The sequence below is a fragment of the Microcaecilia unicolor genome, chromosome 6, assembly GCF_901765095.1.
Source record: "Microcaecilia unicolor chromosome 6, aMicUni1.1, whole genome shotgun sequence".
NCBI classification, from domain to species: domain Eukaryota; kingdom Metazoa; phylum Chordata; class Amphibia; order Gymnophiona; family Siphonopidae; genus Microcaecilia; species Microcaecilia unicolor.
Window position 1 is genome coordinate 297,421,623 of NC_044036.1, and position 19,448 is coordinate 297,441,070.

General features: G+C 42.5%; 1 protein-coding gene across 3 annotated transcripts in view; it reads left to right on the forward strand.

The window, feature by feature from the left end:
• The window catches only part of ABCC3 (ATP binding cassette subfamily C member 3), a 178,840-nt gene that overhangs the window by 146,265 nt on the left and 13,127 nt on the right, over positions 1-19,448 (forward strand). For 2 of the 3 annotated variants that reach the window (XM_030207972.1, XM_030207975.1), the window contains 3 exons: positions 4,261-4,362; positions 11,618-11,764; positions 18,353-18,511. In XM_030207972.1, coding sequence (XP_030063832.1) covers positions 4,261-4,362; positions 11,618-11,764; positions 18,353-18,511 — 408 coding nt within the window. Of the gene's footprint in view, positions 1-4,260; positions 4,363-6,904; positions 7,147-11,617; positions 11,765-18,352; positions 18,512-19,448 lie in introns of those variants that run through there. The other variant, XM_030207973.1, reaches the window with a different exon arrangement.

The window sequence follows — 19,448 nt, forward strand, 5'->3', positions numbered from 1 at the left end:
GCGTGGAGCCCCAGATCTTTGTCGATTGACAGTCATTTTGTACTTCTTCCATTTTCTTACTATGGCACCAACAGTTGTCTCCTTCTCGCCCAGCGTCTTACTGATGGTTTTGTAGCCCATTCCAGCCTTGTGCAGGTGTATGATCTTGTCCCTGACATCCTTAGACAGCTCCTTGCTCTTGGCCATTTTGTAGAGGTTAGAGTCTGACTGATTCACTGAGTCTGTGGACAGGTGTCTTTCATACAGGTGACCATTGCCGACAGCTGTCTGTCATGCAGGTAACGAGTGATTTGGAGCATCTACCTGGTCTGTAGGGGCCAGATCTCTTACTGGTTGGTGGGGGATCAAATACTTATTTCCCTCTGCAGAATGCAAATAAATTCATATACTTTCCACAATGTGATTTTCCGGATTTAATTTGTGATGTGCTATCTCTCACTGTTACCAATAACCTACCCTTCAATTATGGGCTGCTCATGTCTTTGTCAGTGGGCAAACTTACAAAATCAGCAAGGGATCAAATACTTATTTCCACCACTGTATATGACTATGGTTAAAAAGGGTTTCTGAATTGAAATCCATAATAGCAAACAAACAACATATTTTACATATGCAAACAACAAATTATAGTAAAAGTGCACAATGTTGTAAATAAAATAATGTGAAGAAATAATAATTATAATTCAGGGCAATACACATGAGGTCAATAAAAACAGATAGGTCATGGGAAAAGGTTAACCATAAAACAATAAAAGTATGACACAGGAATAAGAGGAAAAATGGGAGACAAAAATGTAAGCTCAACCAACCTGTGAGATGCAGGAGCCGTGTCAGTGGTGCAGTTACTGAAATAATGCTGCAGAATTAGCAAAAACACATCCGGCTATGAACAAATACAAAAATGCATTAAGAACTGCCTAAGATAATTCTAGTGAGCATTAAGACACATGTCAGAACCCGATAGGAAACCTACAAAAAAAGCACTCTATTGGCAGCAGGAAAATCCAAGTAATGTATTTATTTGTGACATTTATATGCCACATTATCCCAAACAAGTTTGGGTTCAATGTGGCTTACAATAAACAGTATAAGATACATAACAAAGAATAATGCATAAGAAAGTAATTTGTTGTAAGTATACAATTTAACAGTACAGTATCATAAAGATACTGGGATAGCTATGAATGTTTAACATTTAGAAAATCTTTTATGAATGAGAAATTGTACATGAAGCAAACAGAAAGCTAATGGTAAATAGAGTAATAATCTATTTAGGTAATAATTAATTGTTTGAGATGTTGTTCTTTGTGAGAGTTTGTTTGAATAGGAACGATTTGAGGATTTTGCGGAATTTATAATAAATAAATAACAGATTGAAAAAAATGAAATTGCAGATGAAACAATAAAAATGTATATCAAAAGGGCATATGTATAATCATATGAAGTGCATCCCAAACCTCTCTCTGAAAAGCACCGATGGCACGTATTAAAAAAAAATACAGCTCAAAAAGGTAAATGTAACAGAACAGGGGAAAAACACACAAACCCGCCAAAATTTAAAAAGAGTAAAAGAGGTTAAAAGATTAACCAGCAGCTCTACGCCTAACTTAGACACCAGTATTTACACCCAAGTTTTACTTGGTGTAAATGGACTTGCCTAGAGTTAGGCACCGTCATAGCCGCTAGGTATATTCTACAAAACCCCTAAGAATATTCTATAAATGCACCTAGATTACGCGTAGTTTGTAGAATACCCCTAGGTGGAAATTTTTTCACCGCCAGTTTTTCAGGTGATATATATATATATATATATATATATATATATATATATATATATATATATATATATATTTATTTATTTATTTATTTATTTGTTGCATTTGTGTCCCAATGTGGCTTACATTGTTCCGTAATGGCGATCGCCATTTCCGGAATGAGAAATACAGAGTTATATTACATTAAGGTTCGTAGGTGACAGAGAGGGGGATAATCGAACGGGGGCGCCCATCTCTAAGGATGGCCCCGTAAAGCGGCGGGGCAACCCATATTATCAAAACAAGATGGATGTCAATATATAGAATTGGGTCCCAAATGCCTTATTTTGTCAGAAAATTTTAATTACAACTTTTATCTTCTGCGCTAAACGCCATTTTCCTAAAATGGATGTTAATGGTTACTTTCTAAATTGTGTAATTTTGAAAACAGGGATCATCCAGTTTTTACAGCATCTTGCAGTAGCACCTGTCAATAATAGTTATATATTTTTAAATAATAGTACATTTATATTTGGGTTATTTGGAAAAATGTTTGGGGGGGTCTCGTTTTTTCCGGACACCGTGTAGATGAGGATAGAATCAGAGACTGATATGGATGCAGACAAGACGATGAGCTGAGAATGTAAGGGTTCCAGAGGTAATCCGGGAAATTACAGACCAGTGAGCCTGATGTAGGTGCTGAGCAAAATGGTACAGACTATTATAAACAACAAAATTACAGAGCATATTCAAAAGCTTGGATTAATGAGACAAAGCCAACATGGATATAGTGAAGGGAAATCTTGCCTCATTAATCTACTACATTTCTTTGAAGGGGTGACCAAACATGTGGATAAAGGTGAGCCGGTCGATATTGTGTATCTGGATTTTCTAAAGGCATTTGACAAAGTACCTCGTGAAAGACTCCAGAGGAAATTAGAAAGTCATGTGATAGGAGGTAATGTCCTATTGTGGATTTAAAAACTAGTTAAAAGATAGAAAACAGAGAGTAGGGTTAAATGGTCAGTATTCTCAATGGAGAAGGGTAGATAGTGGGGGTCCCCAGGAGTCTATGCTGGGACTGCTGCTTTTTAACATGTTTATAAATGATCTAGAGATGGGAATAACTAGTAAGGTAATTAAATTTGCTGATGACACAAAGTTATTCAAAGTTGTTAAATTGCAAGAGGATTGTGAAAAATTGCAAGATGACCTTACAAGACCGGCAGACTAGGCATCCAAATGGAAGATGACGTTTAATGTGAGCAAGTGCAAAGTGATGCATGTGAGAAAGAGGAACCTGAACTATAGTTACGTGATGCAAGGTTCCACATTAGGAGTCACAGACCAGGAAAAGGATCTAGGTGTCATTGTTGACGATACATTGAAACCCTCTGCTCAGTGTGTGGCGGCGGCTAAGAAAGCAAATAGAATGTTAGGTATTATTAGGAAAGGAATGGAAAAGAAAAACGAGGATGTTATAATGCCTTTGTATCGCTCCATGGTACCACTGCACCTTGAATTCTGTGTGCAATTTTGGTCACCGCATCTCAAAAAAGATACAGAATTAGAAAAGGTACAGAGAAGGGCAACATAAATGATACAAGGGATAGGACTTTCCATTGAGGAAAGGCTGAAACGGCTGGGGCTGTTCAGCTTGGAGAAAAGACGGCTGAGGGGAGATATGATAGAGGTATATAAAATACTGAGTGGAGTGGAACGGGTAGACATGAATCACTTGTTTACTGTTTCCAACAATACTAGGACTAGGGGGCATGCAATGAAACTACAAAGTAGTACATTCAAAACAAATCGGAGAGAATGTGGTAAAAGTGTTTGGCTTGGCAGGGTTTAAAAAAGGGTTTGGATAACTTCTTAAAAGAAAAGTCCATAAGCCATTATTAAAATGTACTTGGGAAAATCCACTTCTTATTTCTAGAATAAGCAGCATAGAATGGGCTCTGAAATGTGTTGCCAGAGAATGTGGTAAAAGTGGTTGGCTTGGCAGGGTTTAAAAAAGGGGTTGGATAGCTTCTTAAAAGAAAAGTCCATAAGCCATTATTAAAATGTACTTGGGAAAATCCACTTCTTATTTCTAGGATAAGCAGCATAGAATGTATTGTACTCTTTTGGCCACTGTTGGAAACAGGATACTGGACTTGATGGACCTTCGGTCTGTCCCAGTATGGCAACACTTATGTACTTATATGTACTTATGAGGGATGTAGGAGAGGTGAGGCACTAAGAAAGGAGTGTGGGACCTGGGAGAGGTGAAGTGCAAGGAATGGAGAGTAACATGGATGAGGTGAGGAACCGTGGAGGAAAGGGGTGCAGGTTGAGAAACTGAGAAGAAAGACACAAATTAAGTGAAGCATTAAGGAAAGGGACTTAAGTGAGATTCAAATTTGATTGTCTTCAAGTTTCTCTGTGCTGTGCTCTGCTATTGAGTCTTTGCCTGCATATCGATCAGAGATACATACATGTGTTATTGTCTTATTTTCCACAGGTTACAATGTCTTTGAACTGGATGGTAAGGATGACCTCTGACCTTGAAACCAACATTGTAGCAGTTGAGAGAGTGATGGAATATTCTGAAACTGAAACTGAGGTTTGTAATAATATGTCAGAAATCATTGTTAGAGGGTCCAACCAGAGCAGTGCTATGAATCTCTCTTTGATTACCATGTCACATCTTCTTTTGTCTATATTGATCAGGCTGGTAATGTTGCAGAGGCAGTGCTCATAGTCCTACGAGGGAGGGAGTCTGTTAGTGCAACACAGCAACACCTAATGGTTTCATTTAAGGCCCGTGATTGCAGGGCTGTATTTGTGCTGATTTTTAAAAAGGTTATACATAGCCCAGCTCAGGATTGTTGGTGTGATGAGTAGGCTTTGTGAGTTGCAAGGAGATATAAAATATAACTTCCCTATCCGTGGATTTTCGGGCCTTATACGGATAGTATCAGGCTAAAAATTCATTTGAACAGCCCAATAATATCCGTATAGTAAAAAGGTGTACAGAGGCCAGGCCATGAAATTATCCAGACCGCAGAGCTATGGAGTCGTGATCCGGATACATTATATATTTTACCCCCGATATTCAGCCTGTGATGGTCAGCACTTTTTAAATGCTGGCTGCTGCAAGGTTTTATACCCGGATATTCAGTGCAGGTTTTCAGATACCAAAAAACATTAAGGCTATCGGGCCACAAAATCCAGAATGACAAACTGATGACCAGACCAACATGTAGACCAAGATGATCCAAAATGGAATTTATTAAGCAAGGAACAGAACTGGAGGGGTGTACATACATGTGGCCGACTCGGCTGAGTTTTGCCCTTGAAGGGCTGCCTCAGAGTCTAAAAATACTGTTAAAAACATGTATAGTTTTAATATGTTTGTCAGTTCCTTTTAGCTCATTTTTGAAGTTCTTATTTCATACATTTTACAGTTAATGTAAGTTGTATTTTATGTGTAGTATTGTTTATATGGTTTGTTACTGTTTATGTATGTACTAATATTGGTTTGTTTATATTAATATTTTTAGCCCCTGAGGCAGCCCTACATGGGCAAAACTTGGCCTACCCAGGTGCATGTATGAACACCCCTCCAGTTCTGTTGTTTGCTTAATAAATTCAGTTTTGGATCATCCTGAGCTACATTTTGGTCTGTTCATCAGGTATCCAGATATTAGTGAGCACCGAATATCCAGGTATAACTTAGTCACTGCTACTTATCTGGGTACCGGCCATATTCAGACCAGTAACTTGATAAAGTTAAGAGTCTTTGGAGAGCTTCTTGCTGGGCAGTTATGGCCACTAACCAGGTAAATGCCATGTCTCTCCCTGGACCACCGGATAGTGCCGAAGCAGTCTGTCCAGATTTGTAGCGGCATTATCCAGATAATGTGACTGAAAATCCGGATATGGATCAGGTGAGCTGAAATTATCTGGGTAGGAGCCATTCCTACCCGGATAAGTCCACTGGATAAGTCTACCCCTTAGTTTAAATATATTGTGCTGGAATGGTGACCAAATAATTAGACGATTATGCAAGATAAGTGTTTAAGTGCTGGTTTATGCACGTATCAAATGCGAATGGGGATTGTAAAATGAGGGCCATCATCAACAGTGCTGAATGTACTTAGTCCCTATTTTACAAAGCTGGAAAATGCATGTAGCAAAGCCAAGTGCATTCAAATGTCAAGGGTGTGTGGTCTGGGCATGTTATGGATGGGATAAGAGCACGGCAAATTCATAGATGTTAGTTCCCATTTCAGAAGGGGACTAAAGGTCTGTGTGCATGAGAGGCCTGTCTGTGTGATTAACATTGGGAGTTACACCTGCTATCAAGCATTTTTAGGATTTTGTAAACCAGGGGCATAGCTACATGGGGCTACGAGGGCATGGCCCCCGTAGATTTGGCCCTGGCCCCCCGCCGCCAACCCCTTCGACCCCCCTCCTGCCGCCAACCCTCCCCCGCCGCCGGGTACCTTTGCTGGTGGGGGTCCCCAACCCCCGCCAGCAGAAGTCCTCTTCTCCGGCACGGCCACGTTGCTGATCTGCAAGGCTTCTGTTTCTGTACATGCCAGACTCACAGAAACAGAAGCCTAGCAGATCAGCAACGTGGCCGCGCCAGAGAAGAGGACTTCGGCTGGCAGGGGTTGGGCCCCCCCCCCCCCAGCAAAGGTACCCGACGCTGATGGCGGCAGGGGAGGGTTGGCGGTGGGGGAAGGGGGTGTCGAAAGGGTTGGCGCTGGGGGGAGGTCAAAGGTGGTGGTGGCAGTGGGGGGGGGGGGGTTTCAAAAATGGCATGGGAGAGCTAAAATGTGCCTCCTCACCTCGGGCTCTGGAACCCCTCCCGCCGAAGTCTGGCTACGCCCCTGTTGTAAATAACTGCAATTGACCAGCACTCCACTGGAGGGGTTAGAAGGGTTGGTCTTTCATCCCCCGGTGTTGTTGTTTTTTTTTTTGTCCCCCCAAATGGTAAGGCAAAATAGTCAGTGTGACAGCATCAGGATAATACCCAGTTATGTTTCTAAGGTCGCAAACTGGTTATGTGCCTGCTTTGAACCTGTCAGTATTATTCAAAATGGATGTTTATGCTGCACACATCCAGCACATAAATGCCCATTTCTCCTGTATTTCAGAACCGGCTCTACGTCAGCAGATTCTGCTCTAAAATACTGGTGAAACTTGAAACACAGTGGCCTGCACGTCGCAGTTCCTACTTTCTGCCACCCCTTTCTTCAAGTTCCTTTATTGGATCCCTGTTTCCATATGAAGTTCAAACTCCTCTTACTGACTTGCAAGTGTATTCGTTCTGTAGCTCCTCAGTATCTCTCCTCTCTTATCTCTCCCTTCATCCCTCCCCAGGAACTTGGTTCATCTGGTAAGTCACTTTTATCTCTACCCATCTCCTCCACTTCCATCTGCAGACTCTGTTCCTTTTATCTTGCTATGTCTTATGCCTGAAATAGACTTCCACAGTCAGTACATCATGCCTGGTCTCTGGCCCTATTCAAATCTAGGCTGAAAGCCCACCTTTTTGAGGCTGCTTTTAGCTCTTAACCCCTTAATCACTACCCATGTTTGTTTTAATCATTCCCACAATAAACAACTCCCTAATTTCTTGTTTGTCTGTCTTGAATAGATTTTATTTATTTATTTATTGCACTTGTATCCCACATTTTCCCACCTATTTGCAGGCTCAATGTGGCTTACAAAGACCTGTTATGGTGTCGCCATTCCAGGTAAAAGATACAATTGGCGTTACAGAGAGATCAAGGATAACAAAAAAGAACTAAGCAAACAGTTATAGAAAGACGACATCTCTGTTGAGCAGGAACTGTTTCTTACATATTTTATGTACATTGCTGTGTATGTCTAGTAGCGCTATAGAAACAAGTAACACTAGCACTGTCTAAAAGGGGGCTGTGTGTATAAACCCCAAAGCTGACCTTTAAATTATTAGAGTTGTTGTACCATCTGAATATTGAACCTATTATTTTTTTACAAACTAAAGGAATTTTTGGGAACTGCTTCATTTGTATCGTTCCTCCCTATTCCCCTCTAGGTCAGAGATAATATATACATGCATACGTAGGCACCAACCTACATGAGCTCTGTAGCACTGCACAGAGATGGGGCACAGTCCTGGTCACCTGTCTTAGCTGCTCCAATTTCAGGATTGGAAAAGGAAGAGAAAAAGAAATCCCAATCCCGCCTGGTCCTTTCAATTGTCCAGGCAAAAGCCAAGTTCAGTAATCTCATTTGTGTTTACAAAGTCTCTTGAGGTACAGTCATAAATCCTTCCTGTGTCCTCTCTTTCCGCTCCCTCTCCACCAAGCCAGGTGTAGCTCAGCAGTTTCACTAAGGAGTACAAAAAAAACAACAAAAAACCACAAGCTTTCCCAGGACCCTGCTGTAGGACTCAGAGGAGTAGCCCTCAAAACAAAAGTAAGAGAAATAACATTCTGGTACAGTCCTGCCCAGTAACTGTCCAGTCCCAATACTTATGCCCAAAGAAACAGGAAGGATTTCAAATTCCTTCCTGCAATAAACGTTCAGTTCAAGTTTAGAGCAGTTTATACACCTTCTGTAGTTTACAAATGTCTGTTTCTTTCGGACACAGCAGAGAACAGGGTTCTTAGCCCACCTCCCACTGATCAGGTGTTCTCACTAACCTGATCTTACCCTCAGTCTCAGACTATGTTTGTCAGGAACAGCCTCTGCAAAAATCCATATGGGTGAACTGAAGCTCTGGAGACTTCCATCTACTTGTCTTCTGGCCACTGTTCTCCTGCTTTGAAGAAATCTATTGGCTTGGCTCCTCTGGCTTTTTCCATTAGTGCGTGTGTGAAGGGTCGGTCCGGTCCCTTCCCAGCATCCCTTTGGTTCCAAGCTATACTTTTTAGTGAGCAAGGAGAACTAGGCTTGATCTAAATCCCAGCTCCTCCCTAAGGACTGCTACCTTCCCTTCCAGGATGGCACTGTAGATGTGGAGCCCCTCCCTTCCTGAGAACGTGCCAGGTTTTTCTCCTTCCTAGGGGTTCTGTGCCTGTCCTGGGGACAGTAGGTCTCAATACCTAGAGGAATGGCTTAGTATCCTGTTATTTACCCTCTTGATCATAACAACGCATGTTCTAATGCTGCATGCATACAATCATACATACATACACACACACACACGTAGGGGCAAGAAAGAATTCTGTGAGCCGTATTCTGCATGCTTTCCCCACTTAATTTAAAATTTTCTGGATTTGCAAACAAGTTTTCAAAGGAAAATTTTCCTTTGAAATTTGAGGGGCTCAGCAGCACCATGGATATTCAGTCTGCAGGTGCAAATTCAATGTGTAAAGCACGCATGTGAATTTCAAAATGAAATTCCTAATGCATTGCTTGCTGGTCCCTTTCTGGTTCTATGACCTGATCCTTTTCTTAGTTACCCAGGTGAAACCTGTTTTGAAAATTGCTGTCATCTGCACAATTTTTTTTCCTATTGCAGTACCATAAATCCCACTTTGTTTTTTCCCTCATTTGTTCACCTGTAGGGATCCTCTTTGCTTATTCCACACCATAACCAAGTGGTCTTTCCGTTGTAAGATCTGTAGGATAGGGTCCTGATGGGTTAGATTCAATAAATGGAGCCCAAAGTTAGTCATCAGGATGATCAGTGCTAAGCAGGTATTCTGTAAAGTGCGCTCTGCGCAGAGCATCCTATATAGAATATTAGCACGCATTTTGGGCTAGATTCTATATATGACGCCTGAAAAATCCACATGGAAAAAAAATACGCTTAGGCGTATTCTCTAAAGTACACCTACATTTTATAGAATGGGTTTAAATTTCCGCTTGGTATATAGAATGCATTGGGCGCCTGTCCATGCAACCAAATTTGGTCGTGTCCATTTAGACTATGTTTTACTTGCCGTAAATCCCAACGCCTATATTAGGCACAGACATTTCAACTATACAACTTGGAATTTATGCGCACCACATTACAGAATTCGTTAAGGAGGAGATTCTATATACGGCGCCTAAAAAAATTGGCACTGAAATCAGTGCCGACTAAGTGTATTTTATAATCGGCACCTAGATTTAGGCACCAATTATAGAATACGCTTAGTTGATATTTCAGCGCCTAAATCTGAGTGCATCCGTTGACACCAACGAAAACTTGGTATAAATCCCTGCATGCAGATTTAGGTGCACTGGGCCGTAGTCCATAACTAGGCGCATAAATTTTGGAACACACATGAAATGCCCATTTCCCCACCAATAACCATGCCCCTTTTTGCCTGCGTGCATTAGACGTTTGGCACACATCTTTACAGAATATGCTTAGCGAGTTGTGCGCCTAAATTCTAATCAGTGCCAGTTAGTGCCGATATCAGTGCTCATTAGCTTGTTAAGCCAATTAACTTAAACATGGTGTTATAGAATCCACGCCAATGTCAGTGGCTAAATCTAAGCGCACTATATAGAATCTGGGGGTTAGCGAGTTGTGCGCGTAAATTGTAACTAATGCCAGTTAGTGCTGATAATTGCTTGTTAACATCCAATTGACAGTACTGATTAGCAAGTTAACCAATTAAGTTACACGCATTGTTTATTTATTTAGATTTTTGCTCACACCTTTTTCAGTAGTAGCTCAAGGTGAGTTACATCAGGTACTCTGGATATGTCTCTGTCCCAGGAGGGCTCACAATCTAAGTTTGTACTTGAGGCAATGGAGGGTTAAGTGATTTGCCCAAGATCACAAGGAGCAGCAGTGGGATTTGAACTGGCCACCTCTGGATTGCAAGACCAGTGCTCTAACCACTAGGCCACTCCTCTGCTTCGAAAGGTGCAATATATAGAATTTTAGGGTTTTTGCCTAACTTTGGGCATGAGTATTTATGCCTGCCAAAGGCTGGTGTAAATGCTGGAGCCCAACTGATGGCAGTTAGATGGCGAAATGCAGGTATTCTATAACACTGCACCTAATTTCTGGAAATGCCCCAACCTACCTATGCCCCTCCCATGGCCACACTCTATTTGGAGTTGTGCACTATGAAATTTAGGCACACATGTTATAGAATAGGGTGTAGGGCAGATCTGTACGTAACTGCTAATTACTGCCAATTAAGTGCTTGTTAACTCCAGTACTTGATTGTTAGTGCCTAATTGACTAATTAGTTTACCCGTGGATCTGGAATCGTGCCCAAATGTGGTATTTTCAACAAGGAGGAAAAGCATGCATGACACGGTTTGGGTAATTCTTTCCAACTGCTCACACACAGTTGACTCTGTGTATGTGTCCTGACCTGGAGGGGAAAGATGTGGGACAGTTGGATTGAGAGGAACCAATCTTTTTCTATACTTGGAGGATTTCATTATTAGTGTTGGTTACAGATCACTCTATTCATAGTGAAGCTTAGCTGAAATTGGGTGGCGGGGTGAAGAGGGGTTGGTGGTTGAGAGGCTAGGATAGGGGAGGGCAGACTTATACGGGGTCTGTGCCGGAGCCGGTGATGGGAGGCGGGACTGGTGGTTGGGAGGCGGGAAATACTGCTGGACAGACTTATACGGTCTGTGCCCTGAAAAAGGCAGGTACAAATCAAGGTAAGGTATACACATATGAGTTTATCGTGGGCAGACTGGATGGACCGTGCTGGTCTTTTTCTGCCGTCATCTACTATGTTACTATGTATGTTACTATGTGATGATGGTGTCAGTAATGGTGCAGAGCATGCGATTCCTGGAGGGTGAGAGGGTGGGTAATATCTGTGTTATACATGTGGGAAGAGGGTCTGGTGGTGTTGTCAATAAGATCTCATCACTCATGGACTTTCCTGTTGTATCGTGTGGATTTTCTATAGGCTCCCTGGATAGTTGAAGACAAGAGACCTCCGCAGGAGTGGCCAAGTCATGGGAAGGTGGACTTTCTGAATTACTCTGTCAAATATAGACCAGGCCTGGATCTGGTGCTGAAGGGCCTTACTCTCAATGTGAACGGTGGAGAAAAGGTACAAAAAAAGTTACTTATTAAATTGGTGTTAAGAATTCCAACAATCTGAAAGCTTGCGTGGCATGATTGGTCTGTAGGATATGAAGGGAGGGGAAGAAATCTTAATGTTGAAATTAGCAAGTAAAATCAAACATATTTGCTAACAGTGGTATTTTAGAAAGGATGTCCAAGTCAGTATATCACAAATAAGAGGGCCATTTCACATGCATTTTAGAACAGGATACAGCCTCTTTTAAAGTACATGTAAGATGGACATCAATGTACTTTAACATTTCATGTGGTGATGTCCAGCATGAACATCCGTTATACCAACTAAAATGTCCAAATTATGAAAAGGGGAAAACAAGGGGCATGGATGTCTGTGTGGCATAGGGGGGTGGTGGGAGAGCAAACAGCTGCAGAGATCGATGCTGGATAAGGGGAGGAGCTGCTGTTTTGGAGAGGGCCATACAAGTCTTTGTCCGCTGTCATTTACTGTTTGTTACTGTGGTACTGTGTATTATTGTATACTAGCCATTGAGCCCGTAAAAACGGGCTAGTAAAGGAAGGGGGGGGATGCCCCCCCCCCCCTGGAGTCCCCTCCACCACCCCTCCACCCGGGCCGGGTACCTGGCTTCACTATTCAAACCGCCGGAACACAGCACACAGCTCATCTGAGCTGCCGTCGGCCTTCCTTCTTCTCTGCGTATGTTCCGCCCTCGTGTGACGTAATGTCAGCGAGGGCGGGACACAGGCAGGTAAGGAAGGCCAACGGCAGCTCAGATGAGCTGTGTGCTGCGTTCCGGCGGTTTGAATAGTGAAGCCAGGTACCCGGGCTGGGTGGAGGGTGGGTGGTGGCGGCGACACCGGGTGGGTAGGGGGAGCAGTAGCGGCAACCCTGGGGGGGGGGAGCGGTGGCGACGGCGGTTCCCTCACTCGCAGGTGCGCAGGTTCCCTCTCTGTCACGCCCCTGTCATCACGTTGTGACGCGGGGGCAGGACAGAGAGGGTCTCTACTGCGCATTTGCGAGTGAGTACGCCTCTTGCCATTTATATGTTTGATTTAACTGAAATGTTTCTAATCCACCTTTGGGTTATAACAGCTTTGATCTCACAGTTATTTGGGTCGAGGAAAGCTGAATAAGGCACTATATAAATACTGTACCAATCTTTGAGTAGAGATGGATAGTTATGGCAATAGTTCAGTAGCTGCTGGAGCCACTGTGGACATCTTGATATTGTCACATCTCAGACCGCATTAGTGAACGGCAGAGAACCTCAGTGCAAGCTGCTGGGATCTGTAACAATGAGAGCTATGCATAGAATAATAGCTTTGGGTACTTTCCATAAAAGCTATGCCGCAAATCTGATTTATTTATTTTATTTATTAGGATTTGTTTACTGCCTTTTTGAAGGAATTCACTCAAGGCTGTGTTAAGCAATAGACAATTAGAACAGTAAAAATATTCAAACAATACAAAGTATTTATTTTTTTCCTACATTGTGTAGGAGCCAGTGTCATAGCTAGGACTGAATGACACTGGCTCCAATAACACCATCTCTCCCAAGGGAGTGGAGAATGGGAGAGGGAGGAGGAACCACTTCAGAGCTTGAGTAACCAAACCCTGCCAAGAAACACATTCCAGACCTATAATACAAAAAAATGTGACCTGCTGCGCGTAAAGGCACCAAAAGTGGGATGTGTGACTTATTTATATCACAAAATAGAGTGATATCAACTGTATAATCTTGCAGAATTTCAGCCTCAAGTATGGACTAATTATGTCTTTAAAAAATGAGAAAAGTTCATCAATAAAAAATTATGTTTTTCAGAAAAACGCATTTGAAAAATAACAGACTTAAAAACATTTATATCTCTGTAATCCATAGGAAGTTACAGATAAAATTTTGACCGTGTTTTGTGTAGACTGTGATCAAATTTCAAAATTGAAAGTTGCCCAAATTTACCCCTCCAAACTTTTATAGCTTTTACCTCTGTTCTTTGTAACCCCACTTTTAGCACATTTTTGCTCAGCGGGCTACAATATCAAATAAAACAACACTAATGCCCAGAACTCAAATAGATACAACCCTTCCTATAAAAAACAGCACCATAGAATACCAATTCCTTTCTGCTGGAAAAACAGAACACATGACTGCTTACAGATCCTTACGCAGAAACTTAAACTGTAGCAGAATATCACACGTCTGTCACTCCTGAGCAGTGCTTTTCTTGTAGAAAAAAAGGTGCAGGTACTCATTATGGGCGGGGTCACCACTAGGCTCTGCCCCTATGATAGCCACACCCAGATTAGCCACACCCCTTATTCCAGCCATGGCGCATATAAACAGGCATCATTGAAAATATTATACTAGTATAGGAGAAAAAATAACTAGTGATTTTTTTTCATTATAAATAATTTCTGTAAGCTGTTACAGCTCCAGTATACCCAGTGCAAAATAAGACAGCAGATGTAAATTCTCAAATTGGACATATTCCAAACACTAAAATGAAAATAAAATGATTTCTTCTACCTTTGTTGTCTGGTGACTTTGTTTTTCTATCCATATTGGTCCCAGTCTCTGATTCTGCTGCTCTCTATCTGTTCTCTTAACTCTATTTCCAGGGCTTCCTTTCCATTTATTTCTTTACTTTCCTCCTTTCTTCTTCATTTCTTGCCCTACACCCATAAGTAGAAGCTGGGTCCTCCTCGTGGAATTGACTGGAGGAGGTATAACATGGATCCAGCTTTTGCCTATTTTCTCCTTCCATGTACAGTCTTTCTACTCTCTTCCCTTTCCCTTATCTCCATCCATGTGCATCTTCTTTTTTCTTTCCTCCCCTCCATCCATGTCCAGCACTTCTCCTCTCTCCTCCCCTTCATCCATGTCCAGCATTTCTCCTCTCTCCCCGCCAACCCCTCCATCCATCCATGTCCAGAAATTCTCCTATCTCCTGCTCTCCTCTCCATCGATTTCCAGCATTTCTTCTCTCTCTCCTCCCATCCACGTGCATCTCCTTCCTGTCTTCCCTCCCCTCCATCCATGTCTAGCATGTCTCCTCTCTCCCCTGCCCTCCTATGTCCAGCGATTCTCTATCCCCTGTCCTCTCCTGCCATCCATGTCCAGCGATTCTCCTCTCTCCCCTGTCCCCCCATCCATGTCCAGCAATTCTCTCTTCCCTGCCCTCCCCTCCCATCCATGTCCAGCATGTCTCCTCTCTCCTCTGCCCTCCCCTCCATGTCTAGCAATTCTCCTCTCTCCCCTGCCCTCCCCTCCCATCCATGTCCAGCGATTCTCCTCTCTCCCCTTCCTTCCTCTCCTAGCCATTTCCAGCAATTCTGTCTTCCCTGCCTTCCCCTCCCATCCATGTCCAGTAATTCTCCTCTCTCCTCTGCCCTCCCATCCCATCCAATCCATGTCCAGAATGATTCTCCTCTCTCCCCTGTCCTCCCCTCCCATCAATGTCCAGGGTAAATTTTTACAAAAGAGATGAAGATGTGATTCCGTGTGCCCCAATGAAAGGAGAGTTTAATTCTGCTGCCATTTAATTTTAATATATTCCATCGTCTTTATAAACACCAGGCTTCCCAAGGCAGATTACAACCAGTTAAGATGAACCCACCAGGAAACAGAATATTCTCACTGACATCTGGCCATCTGAATTGTTTAGAAGCACAGTTAAGAAAAATGAGCACAAACTAGAGAATTTATAATTGCTGTTTCTACTAGCTACAATAATTTTTGAAGTTGTTTTAGTGATGTTCAATTATGTTTTTTCTCCTCCACCTCATAAGGCATTGCCTATCCAACAAAAACAATGTTAGACTTGTTACAGATGGACCGACAATAAAGAACGACAACGTGGATGCAGCAGCTCACAGGTTTGCTTGCTGTATTTTGAGTGAACGGCGACGGCTGAGCGGGGGAGTGGAAGCAGAGATTAATCAAATGTCTTCCTTACTTACAGTGGACTAGATAGGCTCACTTCCACTCCACTCTCTATTTACCAAAATCGCAACAGTGAACCGGCGGGCGGCGGCAGCAGTAAAGGCAACAAGCAGGCAGGCTCGCCTCCGTCCTTTGCTTCCCTGCCCTCTCAATGTCCCGCCCTCGTGGAAAGGAAATGACATCAGAGGAAGGCGGGACGTTGAGAGGGCAGGGAAGCAAAGGACAGCGGCAAGCCTGCCTGCTTGTTGCCTTTACTGCCCCCGCCGGTTCGTCGCTGCGATTTTGGTAAATAGAGAATGAAGTGGAAGTGAGCCTATCTAGTCCACTGTAAGTAAGGAAGACATTTGATTAATCTCTGTTTCCACTCCCCCGCTCAGCCGTCGCCATTCACTCAAAATACAGCAAGCAAACCTGTGAGCTGCTGCATCCACGTTGTCGTTCTTTATTGTCGGTCCATCTGTAACAAGTAGGGGAGCTGCCAGCCCTCAGAAAAAAAGGTGCCAGTACGCCGTACCGGCGTGTACCGGCACAAAAAAAGCACTGTTCCTGAGGTACACAGAGAGTCTCAAATACAAAATAAGCAATCACTTACTAGAAATAGGAACTTTGAACAGTCTGAGTGCGATATAATACTGGAGAAACAGAAATATATTTACTTCTGTACTGTAAGGCCAACACAAAGTCCCGTCATTGCAAAACTCTATGCACCAACTTGTGCAAAGAGGCATTCAGAACCTTACCATAACAGCACTAACTCCCAGGACTCAAACCGGCCAATATTCAGCATACGGGAGGCAGGCCGGCTAAGTCCTGCGATCAGCGCTGATCGCGGATATTCAATGCTGAGCCCTTCCCGGTGACCAGCATTAAGTATCTGGGGGTTTTTTTCAGCCTGTTTAAACTTAACCAGCCAAGACAATATTTAGCATTGGCTGATGCTATTTAGGCGGTCACATTTGCTGAACTTAGCTGACAATGCACTGAATATTCGCAGCTAGCCGGTTATATCGCACGATATAGCCGGTTACTCCCTTTCCTGGCCAGTTAAATAGTGCTGCATATCGGCTAGAAAGAGTCCTATTCACCCTCAATGGTGTACAATAGACAAACATTAATCAATCACAATAAAATCACAATCAACAACAAATAGAATTTAAACTGCGCAGGGTTGAGCCTTAAGATTCTAACAGTGGATGCTTTGATTGAGACTGTAGGAGGGAGGAAGTATCTGCCAGACCAGGCAGGCATATTTGTGCAGAGCAGCGCCTTTGTCCGTAGACCAGGGATTATCTGTTGTCTGTTTGTCTGCACAGTACTGCATAAATCTTGTACGTTTATTTGGATTTAACTCACACTTTTTTACAATAGTAGCTCAAGATAGATTACATTCCAGGACACAAGGTGCTGTATTTCTGAGTCCCCAGAGGGTTACAGTCTCATTTTGTATCTTAAGCAATAGAGAGTTAAGTGTCTTGCCCAAGATCACAAGGAGCAGCAGCGGGAGTTATATTAATAAGAAGGATGGAGGAGAAGCCAAGTGGTTAAAACAGCAAATCCAACTGGACCTCCTTCTGATCTTGAAGAAGTCACTTAAACCCTCCATTACCTCAGGTTCAAACTTAGGGTCCTTTTACTAAGCTATGGTAGGTAATAGCCTAAGTGTGCTCTTACGCAGGTCTTTTTTTTTTCCACAGCCGTAAAAACCACGATTTTCTATTTATTTCATTAATGGCCATGCGCTGATGTTACCATTAGTGTTTCTTGGTGCCACACTGGCCACTGCAGCTTGGAAGTACCGTGTGTTGATTTGAACCAGTCTAATTTGGACTGTGTTCTAATGGCATCATCTGATTTTTTTTTTGTTTTTTTATTTGACTCCTGATGCAAGCTTTGTAATGCTGAAGCATGGCCCGTGTTGGGTTTTTGATTAAAAGTATGACTGTCTATTCCAGTTTTGAAGGCCCTTTGTGCTGTGTACTTTGACCCTCTCTTTGCTGTGCTGTACCATCAGCACACGGCCATTTTTTTAAATTACAGTGTGTGCATTTACTGCCACCTATTTGGAAGGGGGTAAGGGTTCATGCATTAACTGTGTGCTAGTCAGTCAGCAGGCCGTAATGTAGATGCGATAACTGGTTAGCACAGGAACTTCCTCTGAATTTTTTTTTTTTTATATTTAATGCACGGTTAGTGTGCTCACATGCAAAACTTAGCATGGGATGCTTTAGCATGCCCACATTAGGCCTGCTTTAGCACTTAATGCAGCTTAGTAAAAGAGCCTCTTAGACTGTAAGCCTTCTGGAGACAGGAAATAGCTATAGTACCTGGATGTAATGTATCTTGAACTGCTATTGAACAGGCTCAAGTTAAATAATTAAAAAAAAAGTTTTCAGATAGTTTGCCTGGGTAAATCACTTTGAAAATTCTCATCTAAATTACTTTTAGGTGAATGTTAAATTCTACTCAACACTATATTATAGGGACATCTCTCCATGGATATCACTGTTGAATACACTGGAATATCATTTCTGATATGCAGCAGGACTACAGAGTCAGAATACTGACCGAGCACACAGGATGTTATAACTGCATTGTCTATGTAAGCAGTTCCACTTCTATGACTATCAATACAATCCAATGATTTTTGCATTCTCCAGGTTGGAATTGTTGGAAGGACTGGTGCTGGAAAGTCATCCATGACCCTCTGTCTCTTCAGGATCTTGGAGGCTGCAGATGGAATAATTAAAATAGACGGCATAAATATATCTGAGATTGGCCTTCAGGACTTAAGATCAAGACTAACTATTATCCCTCAGGTAAATCTTCCACTTTTTAAAGCTGTTTTACTCTTGAAGTAGGCTGTTTATAAATTCGATCTGGACAAATAGAAGAGGCAAATGCATCTGAAAAAAATAGTCCAACCAACAAAGCAGCAGAGATAAGGCAACAAAACTAAAAGTCTCTGCCAGGATTAACAAGCAGTCTCTGCCCACACAAACTTACCCTCTCCTTATACAAACCTTTAATCCAATAACAGGGGAGGGCCTTGACAAAATCCTGAGGCCTCCGACTAACCACCTGATCTTTCGGCCCCTGCACATCAAAGATACTGCAGCAGGTATGCAGGGGCCTCGTAGAAGAAGCCACAAAAATTGTGATCTCCCTTTCTAATGGGAAACTACCAATAGCATTAGAAAGGGTAGTGGTGTGTCCTCTGCCAAGAAAGAATAACCTTGACCAGGACAAGTTTGAAAGTTACTGTTCCATTTCTAGGAAAATTTATAGACTAAACAGGCTTCATTTAGCTCAGTGATTGACTAGAAAGGGGAAACTGGCTAGAACCATGTCAGTCTAGACTTAGACCTGGTTATGAAATGGAGATGGTCCTCGTATCTCTACTAGATGATCGTCACAGAATCCAAGATGGAGGATTCACGTCTGTGTTAGTACTGCTGGATATTTCATCTACTCTATTTTTTTTGTATCAATGAATATTTTATTTTCAAAAACATACTACAAACAATACATATACATGTGCATTATAAGACAATAAGCGCACTATTCACAAAACAACCAGCAGATTCTCCCAATCAGCCCTCCCTTCCAAAACTACATTGCGTGCAAATCCCCAGCAGAATGCCTTGTGGATTCTTCAAGACATCCCAGTGACCATCAGCTTCCTTTCCTATCGTCACCAACAGCCCCAACTTCTCCAGATACCCGAGTACAAACCATCCCTCTTCCCTCCACCCC